The following is a 19870-nucleotide window of genomic DNA, read 5'->3' as shown; positions in this document are numbered from 1 at the left end:
CATCCTATTTTATAAGTTATGTGTAATATCTCGAAATGGTGTTCGTTCCGTCATGAGTAAAATTTTCTATAACTCTTCTCGAGGGCATACTTTAGACAGTATTAGTACAGGCCGGACTCGATTATACGAATGTCACTATTTATATTTCGGGAATTGGCAACACTGATGTCATGTGAGTCCATCTGACGGTTCCATCGTAAAGTTTGACATTTTTGACGATATACGTACTCAGAACATTTTGTCATACGGACGCTATTTGTTTATTTTATATTTAGTTGAAAGTTTGGTCTCGGCAAAAAAATGGAACTGAATCGTGAACATTTTCGTGCGATGATTTTTTACGACTTTCGACGTGGATTATCACAACAGGAGTGCGTCAATCAACTTAATTTGACTTTTGGCGATGAAGCTCCATCAAAAACCACTGTGTATCGCTGGTATAGTGAATTCAATCGTGGTCGTAGTTCGCTGTCCGACGAGTTTCGTGAAGGTCGTCCAAAATCGACTGTAGTGCCAGAAAACATCGATGCTGTGCACGAAATGATTAAGCAAGATCGTCATGTAACCTATTGTGAGATTGAGGCATCCCTAAGCATTAGTTCCACCAGCATATATGCGATTTTACATGAATTTGACAATCGCAAAAAAAAGGCTCGTGTCGATTGGAATAAATGCTTTGAAAATTGGTTTAAGCGCATGTGTATCGATCATTGTGGCGAGTACTTTGAAAAACAATAAAAATATATATTCGCAGCTTAACTATTTGTTTTTGTTCCTATTCCCGAAATATAAATAGTGACCCTCGTATACAGACCCGATTATATGAGGGGTTTAGAATGAAAGGGGTGTAAGTGATTTGATCGATTTTTCTACATCGACTCTCTCTTTTGGTCATAACTTAGCTGCAAATACATTCCCAGCTGTATTTGACAATGTGGAAGATAGTTCAGAACCTCATCTACCGGATTATATAGAAAACTTAAATTGGATATTTTTGCAGTTGAGTTATCAACTAAAGAAAAAGTTGATGAAGAGAAATCGATCAAGTCACTTACACCCCTTGCATTCTAAGCCCCTCATATGTGATTCGATTATATACAATTTTGGACTCGATTATATACAGTTTGGAAAAAAAATATTTTTTTTTCATAGCTCAAATATGACTTATTTCAAGAAAAAATGTAACCTTTCAACGTTAAGGTGAAATATAAGTGGCTGTAAAACAGTGGGGTAAAAATTGCTATTTGTGAGGATTTTGCTTGAATTTTCACCAGGAACTGTTTATATCGATATTGCAGCAAAATTAGCGAAGATAGAAGTTGGGCGTCAGAGAACAAATTGTAGAATGGTTTGAGAGCTTAAATTTGATTGATAGAAACAATCAAGTTTAATATGAGTTATTGGGATAAAATTAATAATTACGCATTAAAAATTACTAACTTATATATTTTTCACTTCCAAAATGTTATTAAAATACACTAATTTTTAAGTTTCACTACTATATCCTGTACTAAATTCACTCATCTTTCAAATGAAAGCAACAAAATTGGATTTCGTAGCGTACTTTTTAGTGTAGATCCATTTTGAGGTAATAGAGTCTGAAACAAAAAAAAAGTTCTATAACTTTGTCAGTGTTGAAATTCGAACATATGCGTAAAAGGATTTTCTCCATAAAATATGATCATCTATCACCTCCTGAGAGATTCTGGAAAAAAAAAATTTTTTCATGTGAGAAAGGTGTTTTCTGACTTGAGGGGGATGAATCAAAAATCAAATTCTTATTTTCAATAAACGCAATCACCTTCTCGTTTGAATAAACTCTTTTTCCCGTCAGCCATATTTTTTTCAAGTTGGAGAACAAATGGTAGTCCGAGGTAGCCAAGTCTGGAGAATAGGGAAGATGCGAAACGAGTTGGAACCCCATTTCCATTAATGTTGAAGTGTAAGCTGATGCGTTGTCGTAATGGAAAATAATTGGGCCATTCGTGGGCGTTTTTCTTGCAGCTCGGTTTTCAAACCGTCCAATTACGATGAATAAAAAGCACCTTTAATAGTTTTACCCTTCTCCAGATAGTCGATACGGATTGTTCTCTGTACCAAAAGGCAGCCGCCATAATCTTTCCGGTCAAAGGAACGGTCTTCGCCTTTTTGGCGCAGGTTCGCCCTTTATAATTCATTGTTTAGATTGTTCTTTGGTCTCAGGAGTGTCATCCACAGTGACAAAACGGTGCTCAAAATCCTGCGGATTCTTCTGGAACACCTGCAAACCGTCCTTGCACCACTTCACACGATTTCAGTTTTGGTCGATCGTGAGCAATCGCGGCACCCATCCGCAGCTACCCGCAGCTTCTTCAAGTCCAAATGTTGATGCAAAATATGACGTGCCCGTTCGTTCGAGATGTCCGCAGCCCTAGCAGTCACACGCACATTCACCGTTCTGTCATTCATCACCATATCATGGATTTTATCATTGATTTATAGAGTAGTAACCTCAACAGCTTCACTTGTGCCGATATGGACACTCCGAAAATTTTAAAAGCATTTATAAACTGTTCTTATTGAAGAAGTTGACTCTAATGTTTATCAAGCCTAAATAGAGGCTTCTGAAACGTTTTGCCTTCCATAAAGTAATGGTCAAGTAATGTGTTCTCCCAAGAGATGTCAATAATCAGACATAACCTCGTAACGCGTCAGTAGAGTCACCGATGACACTCTTTCACTGGATATAAAAAGTTAATTCTTAGGCCACGGTGACACTGCTTGCAGCTTCTTACGAAAATGAGAGCTGCACGAAACCCATACAATCGTGAGACATTGCTTCCCCCTTGCTTCGTTGGAATTCGGCAGCTTCTATCGCACAAAATTGTTTGTTTCTCTTCGTCAGTTATCGTATAATAAAATTTTCGTGCGCACTCCGCCTTACACGAAACTGCCAGTAGAACTCGACTTTTTTTTGTTTACAGCGGCCTAGGGTATGTTTCGCTTAAAAATGACGACCCTTTCCCAATCCGCGTTGATGACATTGAGCTTCGTTTACTAGTTTAGGAGAGCGTTTACAGAACAATCGATTTTCAGGCAGAAAAAACACGTTCTTAAAATTAAAATTATGAATGAAAATCAACATTTCCGTATCAAATTAGTATTCTATTTAAATGAGAAGCACTTTTTTTGCAGGTGATGAAAAAATATCATAAGAAAATAGTTTTTGAAGAGAACTTCATATTATAATAAACTGTTTCAGTAACAATGTCGAAAATGTATAGACAAATGGTTAAATAAAAGTGAGAAATACGTGTTTCAAGTAATTAAATAACAGGTTGTAGAAAATTTTATTCAAATTTTAATTTTAACACTTTAAAAGCGGCTTCCTGTCATCTAAACCGATAGAGATTACACTAACGAGTTTGGGACCCAAATTATGGCCCCTAATTGAAAGTCGCCACCAGACGTCGACACTGTTCCACTGTTATCACAGTGTGTGTATATTTGAAACATATTGGACGTTTGCACTAGCCACGCATACAGCAATACAATGGCAGTACGACAACCCGAGTGAAAATGTTGGTTTTGATTAGACAATGGGTGCGGCTAGGCATATGTTAAGACAGCGAAGTTCGTCTAGGGACGTTTGTGTCATCTCAACAGAAATAAGAAGAACTTATAAAACAGCGGATCTGATTGAAAAAAAGAAGATCGTCTTTGAAGTAAAAAATCAAAAATACATTTATTGCTCAATCTAATCTCCCTCTAGTTGAATATAAGATACAACTTCGCCAAAGTTACTTTAATTCATCTCAACAACAAAATTTGAGTAGTTAAAATCGTAACTTTTCTTCGAATACCACACATCAAATATCTCGTCCAAATTTGCTCAACATTTTGCAGGACCTTTGTATGTTTAAATGCACAGAAGAATACTTTTTGAGTACTGTCGTTTGAATATACCCGGTGGACAAGTACCGAATTTTTTTTAACCATTTTACTTGCAATTCGGACGTAAGTTACATGCTATGCTTTCTTTCTTCGATGTTGCGTTGCATCGAGAAAGAAATAAATGGAGACAGAGGGGTAACCAATCTGAACCCCTGCTCTCCCCCTTTCTTTCGTTCGATCAATTCGAAAATTAATCACAAAATCAATGAGAATTTGGGAGTCATATTACTGCTGTGCCGATTGCTAGCGCCGCACAGCGGAAGCTTTCTGTGCAAAGAAATACGGGTTCGTTGAATAGAATAAAGGACTGTGCCATGAAATATGATCGATGTTCCTCTCTTCTGATTTAAGTGGTGATTTTGCACATGTCATGTTGCATCAAGCGAGGCTCGGTGGTTTCAATTTTTAGCAGCAATCACGATGGCGATGGCGGCGAGGGGATCCAAATTGTCTTTCCCAAGGCCGGAAGATGAGAGTTTAGGTTTATTTTCCCAAATTTGTTTTTTTCAAGACGAATGAACTGAAAAAGATCAAAAGGAATGGAGATGGAATTGAGAAATTGTGTAGAAATAACATAAAGACTCATCAGAATCCAACGAAAATCGAATCCAGCAATAACAACGCTAATAACAACATCAAAGGTTCTTTTCAGAACCACCAATATTTTTCCTGAAGAGTTCATTTTTCCCGTGAACTCATTCATTTTCCGGGTAGTGAAAGAACTTCCCAACCATATGACTCAATCGTTCCCTTGACCAGTGTGATGGAGCAATATCATGCAACAAAAGCACTTTATGTTGCCTTGATTGACACTTTTCTCGTTTTTACCCTAAGCTCGATACAAATTGATCATTTGTTGACGGTAGCGCTCAGTAACGATAGTTTTGCCAGGTTCCCCATAGTAGATTAAACTCTTCTGATCCACCAATGTTGATGGTTCCTGTGGGAATACCCATGATCTTTAATGCTAACATTACGCTGTCTAAACATTACAAAACCGTTCAAACCACTGTAAATCGAACACAGGGCCCTGCTTCCGCCTATCTCTTTCTATGTGCTCGTATGATCATCACAGCTATCAGTGGGGTTCAAAAACTATGAAAGTACCCTCAGCTGACGTAGCTGTCAGTGAAGTTCAAAATCAATCAAACCGCCTACGTCTCAGCTGTTTTGGTGCTCGAGATGTTGGCATCAAAAACATGAGCTGATCAAACTTAATCACTTGTCAATACCAAGAATCCCCAGTACAAATGTCTTTTGATAAGCCACAAAAAAGATTCATCTGCTACATTGTACTGTAATATGATTGCAGTTCTCACTCGTCGTAAGAATCGAACAGTCTATGTAAAAAAGGCGATACACTTGCCCGAAAAAATCCACAATCATTATCAGCAATCAGTTAACCGCAGCGTCCAGTGTAAGAAAAACATCGACCATCTGCTGCTCTAATCAAATGTTATGATGATCATGGCGCGCGGTGATCCAGCGTGTTAATGATTTGCAGAAGAAAAACGAATACCAACAATGAAAAACAAAGAATCGGACTCCGCGCACGGAATCAAGCGCAAGCCCTGGTAGCGGCAGCTGTACGTGATGGATGACTGTGTTTGAATTGATTTCGAAACCTCGTCTCAACGCGTAATGTCACGTTCGGGCGAAAATTACCAATCATCAAATATGACCGCGATCTCGTTTTGGTTCGATCGGCGTCCATTTTGGCGTTTTTTTTGCGCGTTTTATGTGTACTATATGGTCAATGCGGCGGCGACGGCTGCTGCGGCGGCTACAAGTCTGCTGTCAAATGTCACTGCCGACGAGGCGGCCGCTCTGCCGAAGAATGGTAATGGCGTTTAATTGGCGCGCCGCTGAATCAGGGGTCATCCCCATGCAAAGTGCTGTGCCAAAAATATCAAAGTGCAAACGCATCTTTGGCTGTCATTATCGAATAGACAGAAAAAAAAGTTCCATTTTGCTTTCGGATGCCGACAATGGATCCGAATGCAATCAGCGGGGCGCAATGATAGGTTTTTCGCTGCGCCAATGGAAAAACTTTTCCCAGTCGATACCGCGAAACGTAACGCCTAGTGCGCGCCGCCGATGGGCATACCCACTAATCACAATCATGTCGATCAGTGAGCATTTGCACGGCTAATAACATTATCATTTATCGCGAATGTGGAATTAATGCGTGGCGTGGTTGTCTCTGTTTCTACACCCCTCTCCAACATATATCTACAGTACTGGACCAAATAAAGTACGCACCTGCGGTACTTTCAAACCTTATTATTTTTGCTAGAACCTCAGGTAGATGGATATTCAAAGTGTTCTATCCAGAGATCGAAATGCTCGCCGATTTGAGACGAAAAACATCCGTTTTCATCCACAGGGAAAAATAGCTGAGAATATAGGAGGCGAGAGAATGTTATACGCTCACTTCGATTCTCGCGAGAAACGCAAAGCCGATTTTTATTTTTCGGTGAGTTATGATTGCCGAAAAATGGTTTCGTTTTCAGTGACTCCTTGATGCCGATAATGGTTTTTCACTTCTTCAGTACAGCTGAAAACATTGCATGAAAATATGCGGCAATATTGGGTTTCATCGTGAAGTGAACATGAGATGGATTAATATTTGTACAATTCAGACGCTGTCCAAATGCAGTTCGTTTGGACGCTGTCCTAACAGATTAACGTTGGTAAAGTTAGCTATGATTTTTCGCTCCATATTTTCAGTACCAAATGAGAGACGAAAAACCATTCTCGTTGAACTTCCGAGAACGAGATTTTCCACATCTCTTTCTCTCTGAAAAAGAATTTTCGGTGAAAACGAAGAGACGAAAATATCAACAATACACGGTTCATCGAAATCTAGATTGATTGATTGAATATTTATCGTGCATCCGATTGGCTACAGCGACATGAGAACGATACACAAACTAAGAAGAGAGTTTATTGGGAAATTGTTATTTTTCATCATTTGATCCAAAATGAACCACAAATTTTCTATTGGATTAAAGTCCGGGTTTTGTGTTGGCCATTCCGATAGCTTAATACAGGAAGCACGGAAGTACGCAGTGGTTTTGTTAGCGGTTTGTTTGGGACCGTTGTCTTGTTGAAAACTGAACCTCTTCTCTAAGCCATTCTACAAATCTTTACCAGATATCCTGTTTCCGGAACTCTATCAGCTTGTCGATGAAATTTTGGGGCGAATTTGAGGCTGCAGAAATAAACATCAGCCAATAATGTATGCTGAATACAAAGTAAACAAACCTGGTAACGTTTCGGATCAAGGGTTATAGATGGTTATAACCCAATTTCTGCAGTCTTCTACGCACAGTTCGTTCAGAGATATTTATGTCAGCATTTTCACGAATCACTCGGCTGGTAGCGATGGGATTTTTAGTCACTTCTCGAGAAATTCAGCGATCATCGTTGGTCGTAGCTTTCCGCTTCCTTCCTCTACCGGTCCAATCCGCTACGGTCTCGAGCTCTTCATGCTTTTTGCATATTTTTCGTGCTCCTGTTTCACTTAAACCGTATTTTCAAGCAATTTCTCTATAAGAAAGACCTTCCTGACGGGGTTTAACTATAAATTTACGGATATCTACGGAAACTTGCTTTTCCCTCATATTATCAGATTGAATCGAGCACTAATAATGATAAACAAATAATCAAGCACATTGTTCTGACGTTTCTTTCCAGGGATAGGAATCTTTTTAAATTTTGAGGGGTAGAGCACTATTAAAAAAAATCTGAGCTAGGAAATGATAATCTAATTATGTTATTAACAATGCCTATCTAATTTTGTCAAGTACTGTATCACTCGGGGCTCGGACTAAAAAGACGCGTGCAGGGGAAAAAAAGGATGCATCCGAGCACACGAACGCGAAATCACAGACCGAAAGCATCGGCAAGCACCGCCACAAACACACCAATCACGACATCTGTTATTGAAAGGTGCGCCTCTCGAAGTCTTTTTTCTCCTCGGCACTATCTCTTGTCCAGCCGACGCCACCAGACCGAACTTAATTGCCGCTCATCATCATAGGAGGCGCTGCTTTCTTTGCTAATTGTTTAGCGCGATTCCGCGCGCGCTTCCCGCCCCTCCCCAAAACGAAAACAAACCACCTCAAGCACAAGCGTGTAAACAAAACAATTTTCGGCTTACCCATTCTCTTGTCACCAACGAGCAACGCCACCAGCAGCAGCAGTAAAATTAAAAGCCTTATTAAGCACAAATTACACATAATTGGAATCCTCCAGACGCGAACGCGAATGGAAGGGAACAGAACGAATTTTGGTGGTCCATCAAGTTTTGGTTTTCCAAACTTGTTTTCGTTGGGTCAGAATTTATTTCGTCACAACAAAATTTACTCGTATCACGCTAGATACGAGTAAGTTTTGTTTCCAAAATCCATTTGTTTTACACTTCTCGATCGAAATTCAACTGCTGCTGCTGCGGGCGAAAGGGAAACAATACTAATGAAGCGCGTCGTCGCCGCCTGCTGCTGCTGCTGCCGCCGTTGATGATAATGATGCTCTAGTGAAGAACTGTCAAATGCTGACGAAAAGCGACCCGCTCGAGGAGCGAGGGGCGCTCCGCTGGATATTATGGTGGGAAAGAATCGTTTTATAATGAGCTTGCATGTGAAGTGCTTTTTAATAAACTTAATATACCTGTTTAGATTTTCTCCCGCCCGCCCGACACAGTCTTGGTTTTTTTTCTACCCGAGTATTTTGGGAGGCGCTGTCTGTCTGGACGAAAAATCCCGCCGATGGGGGGTTAGTAGTCCCTGAAAGACCCCTCTGATGATTCGGCGCACGCAAGCAGGAGTGCCAAAACGCGAGCTTCGCGAGCCGATTGAATTTGCATATCAAAGTGTTCGTTTGTTCACTGATGTTTTTTTTTTGGGTGGGTTCAGCCCGGTTTGTCGGGAGAGTGGCGCTGGAGCGACGATTTACATCACTAATGAAGCATGTGCGAATTGATTGTGGCGCGTCGGATAAATCATGGCCCGGGGATTGACACCGCAGCGCGAGCCAGAGCGCGATCTGAAGTAATCATGTTTGTCATCGGCTCTAATGGTTCTAGGATCCCGAAGAAGAAAAACCCGAGTTATCTACCGGAAATGAGTCTAAGTAAATTCCACCCGGAGATGTTCTGATGGTGGTGATGGGGCTTTGTTTCGGTAGGGTTAAGTACATCACATTCAGACAATTATCCGAAGAACAATCATCGTAATTGTTTTCAATCTTGGAAACAGAGTGAAACCCACAGACAAACGACACATCTGCCCGAGAGTTGTTCATTTTTATCGTCTTCTACTTTGCTTCCCATCGATGAGGAGGACAATTTTTGATGTCTGTGTGTATGTGTGTGTGTGTTAATCGTCGCACCGCGCAAGGTTGCTGGGCAATCAAATTATACGTAATTTCGTTACGAAATCTGGTTCTCGTCTGGGTCATAAAACATAAGCTTGAAAATTAAGGTGCACGAAAGATTATCCCAGGCGTAGAGGGAACACAGGGAACTGGCACAGCGATCTGATTTATGGACGAAGATGACACTTAATTAAGGGGTTTCGAGTGGCTCCTTTCGAGACTGTCATCCCCCGGCAGCAGACTAACGGGCGGTGGGACAAACAAGAAGGCAGGACAAACCAGGGCAGGATTTTCAGCCGTCAATGTTTGATGATTTAAGTTGGAATCGGATTGCAGGGGGCCATTGCACCGGCGAAGAGCACAAAAATACGGACGAAAAAAAAGCGATGACAGAACTTTTATCTATAAAAGTGTCTACAGGTGGAGACGAAAACAAATTCATTAGGAAGTCGCCTCTTTCCGTTTCTTGGCGGTGGTGACGACGCCGAACTGAACAGCTGTCAACAGCTGAATGGGCGCAGGAAGAAACGAGCCAAAGTGTCAAAAATTAATAAGTTAAAGAAATAATCGTTTGCAGAGTACCGTTTTTTGTGTCCATTTGCTGCAACGTGATTGACAAATTTGTCCCCCCAATAGCCCAAAAATACATTAAAAATTAATTCTTCCATCGCAACGGTTGACACCTTGCCACTTCTGGATCAGGCCACCGAATGCGGCGGTCCAATTTTATTGATTTCTTCCCCCTCCCACCAGTGATCCCGCAGCCAGAACTAGCTGGCAAGCGCTCCCACAAAAGGCCATAAAATGGTGCTCACACACATACCCACAAATACCAACGAGAACCGAGCCGTGATTGATACTTTTTGCTGCCTGTTTTCTCCTGGTTCAGATCGCCTTACTTAATGCGGCTTAAGACCGTGTCTTAAACGCGTAGCTCCTGCGGATATTTGGGAGCATAATAACTGTCAAAATAGATTTCATTACAATAGATGTCACCTCTGTCTGGCTGCTGGGCTGGGACACCATACGAAGCGCAGGAACACAGAGCTATACTAGCAAAGTCCGGGGCTCTTTTGAGTTTTATTGCTTTATGGCTTTGAATTTTTGAACTGTCCGTCAGCGTTCGCCGCGTTGACCATGACCGTCTCGATCCGACTCGATCGACGGTCGATCGATCAAATGAAAAAAAACCGCGGCGATCTTGGAGAAGGAGGAGGAAAAAATCGCGCACGCACTTTGGATAATGAGCGAGCATGAAGTAATGATCCTCCGAGCTCCGGGTAGTGAAGGAGGGGGAGAGCGAGAACGCAATGCAGAAACAGGTTTTCCTCCCCACAAGCCTGATTTTTATGAGCTTCGATAAACCTCACGATGGAGCCCGATCGCAGGAGTGAGCAATAACAAATAGTAATAATCATGCAGCTCCAGTCTACTTTGTGTCCTACCCCGTGTCGCGATGACAACAAATCAAGTGCAGCGACATCTTTCGAGTGCGGGTATTACCTTCCTTCCCCTGCCATTCGCGCGTGTCACGCCTGAATACAACTGTCATTACACACAGCACCGGACTGGTTCTGTAATTACAGACCGACAGCAGCGCCTCCTCTCACGCTGGCTCCGCATTCAATACCGATGACATGCGACACGTTGGCAGAGGAAGAGTTGTCAACCTACACGATGGCGACGAGGAAGACGAAGACCAGGCTGCTGCAGTTTGACGCGGAAAAGCAGTCACATCATTTTTATTAATAGCCACTCAATCAGCGTGCCATTTCTTGCGCGCGATCAATTTGCACCGCACACCGGTCGTGCTCTGTGGTCGTTTCGTAGAATTCCACCTCGTCCAGGTCCCGCTCTGTCTGCCAGAGACCCGGTTCTTTCTGATTATGATTACCGGTCTCCCTGCCCCGGCGTTCGACACGTCGTCGTGTCGACCGCACACCCCGCACACATGCTGTTTGTTTCGATGAAGAAAAATGATTTACTTTTAAATGTCATTACACATCATCGACGCGGCATTTCGTTTATCTTCACCCCCTTCTCCTACCTATCCCTTCCACCCGACGAAGGTTAATCTCGAAATAATTGAAAAGCACATTTGTGCTTTCCAACGGCGCAATGTCTTCTTCTGCTCGCTCGCAACAGGGAGGAACGGAACTGTCACTACTGCCTCATCAAATGCCAAGTCCCTTTCGCTAATGGCAACCAACCGATGTTGCACCGCGCGCTATTCAGCTCTTGGCCTCTCGCCGCCTTTCCTCTCGCCTCACGCCCAACACAAATTGACAGATCGACAAACGAAACCCAAATGACATCGCTCGCTCGCTCGGTACTGATTTCACGGTGTCAGCTTAACAAATGTGTGACATTACCATTATCATTATCCGCCGGTTGTCGCTTTTGTCGAAAGCAAATTGCCGCTCGAAGAAGACGACTCAATTGCCTATTTGTCATACTTGCCACTTTATTACGGGTGAGAAAACCAAAACCGAACCCGGGGACAAAATTCGATTCCGATGATGCCACCGTCTTCACTTTCAATGAGGGCCGCCCTCCCAAGTGGTGAAAGTGAATTCGGAGATCGAAAGCAAAACCAAAAATGGCGCAGTCATGCAAGCACACACCGCCATTGTTTCGCTAATTTGACAGCTCTCACACAGCCAGGCGCCGGCGAAGGACGGACCTTAACCCCTGTTGAACCATCGCTGCTAGAGCGTGTTCCCAAAGGGAGCGCGCGCGATCCACCTTCGCTAAGAGAGATGCTAATAAACAATAAATATGTGTGATTTTCTTTCTCTCCAAGATGATTATACTCGGAGGCATTGTGTGTGTCGCCCCTCGACGATCCCCCAGAGGGGCTTGGGGGTAAGGAGAAGCTCGCACGATCGCGATGGCGATGATCATATCGAGATAAATGATGCTTAAACAATAACCCAACTAAGCAGGCGCTAATCAGTGCCGAGGGTCGCTGCACTTGTCGCTTCCACGGTGCACTCAGCTTCCGCCTTCCGTTTTTGTTGTTGTTGTTATTTTCTTTCTTAATTTTGACAACCGTTCACGGTCTAATCATATTTTTTTCTCACTCTCTCTTCATGCAATGGAAAGAAAGCGTGCCCGATATCGAAAGAAGCAAACACGCCGTTGTGTTTTCTTGCTCACTCGTTAGCATTAACGGGTTAGCCGTATCCTTGCCGACGGGTAAATGCAATTATTTCTCATTACTTATTCGCCTCCGTCGAAAGGCCCCTCGTGCGCCCCGGCGAAGGAGCGGCGAATTTCGTGCGCGCCACAGCCACCCCTGATCGATTGCACTCGTTTTCGTTTTAATTTCGCTACTCGGCCCAGCCAACTCGACGGGCAAAAATCGAATAAATATTTAATTTATTCTCATTTCTCTTCATTTACCTTTCGAGTGTGAGTTAGCTCCCAAACGCGGGGCCGAATCCTTAATAGTTTCGTTCAATTAGGAGTACCCCCCCCCCCCCTCACCAATCGTATTTCTGGAAGCGAAAGTGGCATTTCTTCTGGGAGAAACGGAACCCTTTTCGGTTGGTCCCTTATTTTACAACGTTTATCCGCACAACCAATAGCCTCCAGAAATCACAGAATTACTGCCCCTACCTGGACAAGACACACAAAACGTCATCAATTATTCATCGTTCTGCGGGGCAACCATCTGTCAGAGCCGGAGCCAGAGCTCCAGTTCTTGCGATGTTTATTTCGAGCGCCGGCGGAAACTTATCATAAACATAACCTCAATATGTCTCTCTGGCGTTCACAAAACCCTCTCGTTGTGTCCCGCGCTGGCTTGGGCGATCTAAAACAAACAATCGGTAGCGAGAATGACAATCCCATTTACACAGAGCCGCGGTTTAGCGCGCGGTCGCGGCCGGGACATCTAAATCACATTAGCGCTACAATCAATCAAATTTCCGGCCGCGTGGAGACCGGAAAAGTGCAGTTTATTTTTATTGAAAATATCACTTTAATCTGGCTTATCTTCACATGCCAGCGACAGTCACCCGCCATAAACAGATCAACCGTCCATTTCCGTCTTCCTTCGAGATGACACACTCTAAAACGTTTCCACCTTTCTTCGGGTTTGCTCCCCGTCAGTTCGAAACACATCGAAAATCAAACATACGATCGGATTCAGTCAATTAGTCTGACAAAAAAAATTGAATCACGAAGCGAAAACATGTGCTTGATGTGAGCGTCTAAAAATTGCAACTCATCCCTTATGGCGCACTTTCCTTCTCTCCAAACACGATCGGCGTTTCAGCCTGAGCACGATTTCACCCGAAAACGAACAACAACAACAAAAAAACACCCCGTTGATAACCACTTCTTCTAACGCAACGAATCTCTTTTTTTTCCACTTACAGAGCGATTGAAAAATGACACCCAACACTTCGGTCGTCTCCGTCGTCGTTAGCCAGCTGTTGAACGGCTGAACAAACCAGTCGACACACGACAGTCCCAGTCCCAGTGAATCAATCGAATCGACCGCTGTTTTCCACTAAACAAAGGACAAACAAACAACGCCGCAATCGCCCGACTAAACCCCCCAAAATCGACCCAAATGGTTATGTCTCCAAGCAGACGACTATCATCGCCAGGAATCGCCACGCATCCGATGAATATGCATCTGAGCTCGCTGCAACACTCTCAGCTGCAATTGTCCTCCCAAATGCATCAGAAGTTGGCCGCCGGACTAACGCCGAACCATATGAGTGGGTTTTTCAAGAGTCCGTCTACCTCCCCGAGCAGCGCCAATGCTAATATGAGCAATAGCGGCAGCAGCAGCAATAACAACAACAATAACAACAACAACAACCACCTCCACAGCGGTAGCAAGAATCAGAGCAATAGCAACGGTGGTCACACCCAAACATCCAGCATGCCGTCGGCAACCGAACTCTCGTCCCATCCCCTGAACCGTCTGCAGTCAATGCAACCGTTCGATTTCCGCAAGCTCAGTGCGGCCGCTGCCGGACTCAGTGCATTCACGGCCGGTCTACCTCCACCAAGGCTGAGTCCAGAAGCCGCCGCAGCACATCACTTCAGCCAGCAGCATGCGGCCGCTGCGGCAGCGTACTCTCAGGCGACCGCCAAGCGTCGCGAATCGCAATCCTCCGAAGCGTCGCAAAGTGCACGCGAACACGCAGCCGCCGCGGCGAATTTCATGAATCTCTCGATGGCTGGCCACGGTCTGCCGTTCCAGATTCCACCACCACCTCCGCCCACATCGGTCGCCATGTCGCTCGCTAACTCTCTGAACCATTCGGCCGCCGCTATGGCAGCCGCCGTGTCCGGAAACCCTCTCGCCGCAAGCTTCGTTGCGCAATCCTTCCCCAATCTGCTGGCCGCGTCAGCTGCCCGTGAGCAAGCCCGCAGCAAATCTCCGCTGTCCTCGCACCATCACCATCCCCATCACCAGCAGCAACAACACCACCACCACCACCACAATCCCCATAAGAACCCCCACAAATCGGATAAACCATCGGACAAATCCGACCAGGAGAAGAACCACCATGGCAGTGGGGAGAACGTATTGAATCTCAGTCGAGATTTGGCAGCGGCAGCTGCCGCCAACCAACACCTCACCCGACAAGGTCTTCCCGGGCATGTGAGTCGCCTTGCGGCTGGTCTACCGCCGGGAGCTCACCTCAAGAAACCCCAATCACCAAACAAACGCCAGTGGGGAGCACTCCCACCCAACCTGGGCACTCAGTTCGTCAACCCAGCTACCGGCAAGAAACGCGTCCAGTGTAACGTGTGCTTCAAAACATTCTGCGACAAAGGTGCCCTGAAGATTCACTTCTCGGCGGTACATTTGCGCGAGATGCACAAGTGCACCGTGGAGGGCTGCAGCATGATGTTCAGCTCGCGCCGCTCCAGAAATCGCCACAGCGCAAATCCCAACCCCAAACTGCACTCGCCCCATCTACGCCGGAAGATTTCTCCCCACGATGGACGCAGCGCGCAGCCTCATCCCATCCTTCTGCCAACGGGTGGAATGCAGCTACCGAACGGACTCAACCCGCTGCACCACTTCGCACCCTTCCCACTGATCCCACCAGGCGATATGCGTCACCCGTCGCTTTCCGCACTCGAGTTCAAAGCCAACATGGAAGCTAGCATGCACCGGCGCCTTCAGGAGCAGGAGAAACACCGCGAGCGGCATTCGCTCAGCCCGGAGAACTACCGCTACCGTAGCCCTCTCGGTGACGCCAGTGACAAGTACCTCTCGCCTGGACAGCACCACCTCGGGGGAGGTAGCTCCATCGGAAGCCATCTTGATGACGATGACGACGATGACGATGACCCGAACGGAATCGTGATCGACGGTAACGACGATGATGACGAAATGCATGGCTTCGACATGTCGCTCAGCTCGGAATCGGAGGATGTCAAGTCGTTCCGTCACTCGGGTACCCCCGAGACCGAACACGCGGAGTACGAAAACGAACGGCTAGCCGAGGAGCGCCACGATTCGCACGAGAACGAACCGCAAGATTTCAGTCTGTCGAAGATGAAATCGGAGAAGTTGTCGATTTCGTCGGACGGAGATGACGCTGCGAGCAACGTGGATAGCAACGAAGATTCGTCGGTTAACGAGTCGTCGCATGCGACGCGGGATGACATGAACGCCTTCCTGTCGATCAACAAACGCAAGCGGAAAAGTACGAACCCGACCCGATGTGCGATTCCGTCCGAGCGATTGTCCGCCGGTTCGGGACATTTGTCCGATGAGAACGATGAGCGGGAAGTGGAGGAAGATCAACCGGAGCCGTTGATCAAGAAGATCAAGATGGAGCAGCAGAGTGATAAACAAGAGTGCGAGGATTCGTCACGATCCAATGGTCCGAGCAGTCACCCAGAGCAGGAGCCTCTGGTGCGGATCAAAACCGAACCCAGTGAGCATCAGGACGAGGCCGAGAATCTATCACTGGATTTGTCGAAGAAGCGTTCAACGCCCGATGTGAATGCAAATGAAAAATTCACCAAATATTCGATAGATGTGAAACCCGCGTCGGAACTGATGGAGAATCCGATGTCGTTGGTGCATCCGAAGCGGGAAAACGAATCGGGTGACCAGGAAGCGGAGGATTTGCGACGCCCGGGCTCCGCCGATAGTAAAAAGAGCAGTGGGAGTTTGGATTCGGCGAACACTTTGCGGCGGTTGGAAAATCTGTCCCAAGGGCCGCTGAATGAGATGATGCTGCAACGGGGTGGACTACCACAGTTTCCTCCGCTGAGTTATCTCATGAACGCTGCACCACCCAGTCCTGCAAGATCGCGAAGTCCTTCACCAAATCCGAGGTCCAGCCCCCACCAGGACGTTGACTCCGATGACAATGTCGACTACTGCGAAGAGGGCAACTGCTTCAGCGATCCCAACGTACCTCTCGACAAAGATAACCCAAAGAAATGTTCCGCCTGTGGTCGGATGTTCCAGAATCACTTCGCGGTAAAGACTCACTATCAAAATGTGCATCTAAAACTGCTGCACAAGTGCAATATCGATGGCTGCAATGCGGCCTTCCCATCGAAACGAAGTCGCGATCGCCACGCATCGAACCTAAATCTTCACCGCAAGCTACTGTCCACTAGCTCCGACAGCAGCGAAACCATGCTTCCTATGGAGAAACAATTCACCGCATTCCCGGGACCACTTCAGACGGAATTCCTCGCCAGACTGTACGCCGACTCGCAAAAGTTCCCGATGAACTTGGAGGCCTTCAAGAGTCACCTCCCGAATGCGGGTGCTTACGCCGATCACTTCCTCAACGGGTCCGGCCAACGCTTCCCTCCAGCCGCAGCCAATCCCTTTCTGTTCCCCCCACTGGGTGGACTCGCTGGCTTCCCTGGACTCTCGCAGTTCTCACATCTCCTCCCCCACCCACTGAACGGTATCTCGTCCCAGCTAGCCGGCGGTCGCATGTCCCGTTCCGACTCCCCCATCTCGGCCTGTTCGCCACCCACAGCCACCAACATTCCATCGCCTATGTCCCAGCATCAGGATGCGGAACAGGATCGGCCCACGGCGAGCACCTTCCTAAGCCACAGCCGTTCGCCGGCGGCCACACCTGCCGAGGAGGCCCGCCGGAGCCAACAGACGCCGGATTCCTTCTCGTCGTGACCGTCGCCAGCGGTAAGATCCGTGGCGGAAACGGACAGCTGGCAATAAACCCCCATCGGAAAACGAAACACAAAAAAAAAGAACAAAAATCGTCTTTCCGCTAATCTCTATTAGATTTAATTGAGGCGCAACCACGCCAAGCAATGTTATCTCAGCAATGAAGCAATTCAAGAGAGAAAAAAAAGCACTCGAACAGCAGAAGTTTGTTCAATCTAGGACCGATCGAGGATGATGATGATGATGGTGATGGAGGAAGTCTCTCCTCTAAAAAAAAAACGTGATCTCGTTTGACTCTCTGTTTTTTTTTTTCAATTATTGTGTAATTTAACGTTATCGTAAATTAGTTTCCGTCTATCCAGCGAACTTTCGGCGCGGAGGCGTTGTGGAAAACTATAAAAACAAACGCGGTAGCCGCTTGACCTGATAGCGAGTTCAGACGTAAATCACACTTTACTGAAGTGACCAGTGATATATCTATAATTACTAGAATTCCGGAGGCGTCTGCCCGGCTCCGAAATTTTGGAGCAACCGCTTTCGAGAGCGGTGAAGAAGTAGGACAAAATAAAATACTGATTTCGAATTTCTTACGGTTAGGATTTTAGCAAACTTTAGCAAACATACAAAAAAAAGTGGTATAAATGAAAAGCAAACCGAACAAATAAACAAAAATGTAGCTTTCATAAGGTCGTAATTGTAAGCTTCTCCAGTTCCTAAAACTCTTCAAGTAGTTTTTTGTTGTGTAATTTATTTACTTGAAATGGAAAACTTTCCCAAAAACCAACAACGAACAAACTGATCAACGGAATATGATATTGATTTTATTAGGGTTTTATATATACGAGTACAGTACTTTTCCTGTCAAGAGTGTATTATTTCATCGAGCTGTCACCAACACCAAATTCTTGCACGAATGCACCCCGCCGCCGCCGCGAGCGGTGGAACGGGGCTAATTCAAAGCAGAAGAAAACATCAAAGAATCTTAACGAAATGAGAACGAAACTCTAGCTTAAGTATTTTGTAGGAATATATTGATAAATGGTGGAACGAACTTTTCATTTATGGTACCTTCATTATATTTTAAACATGAATATTATTTTTTATTTGCTTTAAGTCGCACTGACACTGACAAAACGGTGAACAATGAGAAAAAAAGAGAGAAAAGGCGAATGAATCAATAAAAATGTGCAATATTTTTGTCCTCTTTTGTGCTCTAGATAAATAATAGTCTCTTAGGGTAATTGATGACGCAAGCATAGTTACAATACTAATTGTAGTAAGTAAAAAATAAAAACAAACAAAAAAGCAAAAACATGTTAGATTTAATCAGTCTGAAATAAGAAAGAGAAGAAAAGCATGCATGAAATATCATAAACAAGTTTTTACCGCCTAGGGAAAATTATCGCAACAAATACAAAGCATTGTAAATAGTCTATAAATATTGGTCTATGAAGGCGTAGATAATTACTACAATTGATATTACCGGATAAGCGAACTTCATTCTAAATGAAGACCACGAACATGGCAACAAACAAATGAAAGAATAAAAAAGAGATACAGTAATGTAAAATACAAAACAAGCAAAACCCTTATTCATACGATAAACGAAATGCAAGTTGAAATATCAAAAATATCAATAATTATACGAGGAAAAAGCAAACAAGTATCTTTAAAACACCCCCCACTCTTCTGAAAAGTTTCACCGACTTTCGGCTAATTCTCTAGGCTTTTTATTTTTATTTGTCGCGATCGCACCACTGCAACCGATCGACAAATACCCCGCAGGCTGTTACAAATACAAATCGCGATAAATCTATCAGTTTTTATAATAAAAACCATTTATATTTATTTTTTAAAGTGTCCCTTTTTAGGCTCGTCCCAGCAGGCGAGTGAAGTGAAAACAAACTGAGAAAAATCTTCTTGAAAAAAATGTGAAAATAAATTATTTTTATTATTACAAAAAATAAGAAACAACATGTCTTATCTTTACTCACCCCCCGGTCAGGATGACAAACACTATCAACTCTTCCGCACTATCCATATTTTATTTTATGTCGTCGTCATGGTTTCGCATCATTTTGTCACGCCCTGGCACTTCTCTCCACATTCGCACAAAAACACACACAAACACGGACAGCGATTTGATTTTGGAGCTGTCAACCTTCCCAAGGCCAACTGGATTTGCTCCAACACGATTTGAATGTCCGAGAAAATTCCGATAGCTTCGACAAAACAGAAACGAGAACGAGAAAAAAACGGCACAACAAATAACTTACAACAACACTCGATAAGGGGAGGGGGATGGCTTGAAAGTAGTACCTCAATCACGCCGCCACCGATGCTTTCAAGTGTCATTCCGAGCGTGCATTCTTCAAACGTCATTTGTATTACAAATACAATTTTTTTTTCTTCCAA

The 19870-nt window shown here is 44.6% G+C and overlaps 1 protein-coding gene across 1 annotated transcript in view; it reads left to right on the top strand.

Moving 5' to 3' along the window:
- The window catches only part of LOC129778339 (uncharacterized), a 34377-nt gene extending 14997 nt beyond the window's left edge, over positions 1-19380 (top strand). The window contains exon 2 of the mRNA XM_055785205.1: positions 13698-19380. Within this exon, the coding sequence (XP_055641180.1) occupies positions 13895-17458 (3564 nt within the window). The 5' untranslated portion in view covers positions 13698-13894 and the 3' untranslated portion in view covers positions 17459-19380. The remainder of the gene's footprint in view (positions 1-13697) is intronic.
- Positions 19381-19870: the final 490 nt, after the last annotated feature.

This window comes from Toxorhynchites rutilus, chromosome 3, assembly GCF_029784135.1.
Source record: "Toxorhynchites rutilus septentrionalis strain SRP chromosome 3, ASM2978413v1, whole genome shotgun sequence".
NCBI classification, from domain to species: domain Eukaryota; kingdom Metazoa; phylum Arthropoda; class Insecta; order Diptera; family Culicidae; genus Toxorhynchites; species Toxorhynchites rutilus.
The sequence above is the reverse complement of the archived record's forward strand: the minus strand, read 5'-3'. Positions and strand labels throughout refer to the sequence as shown.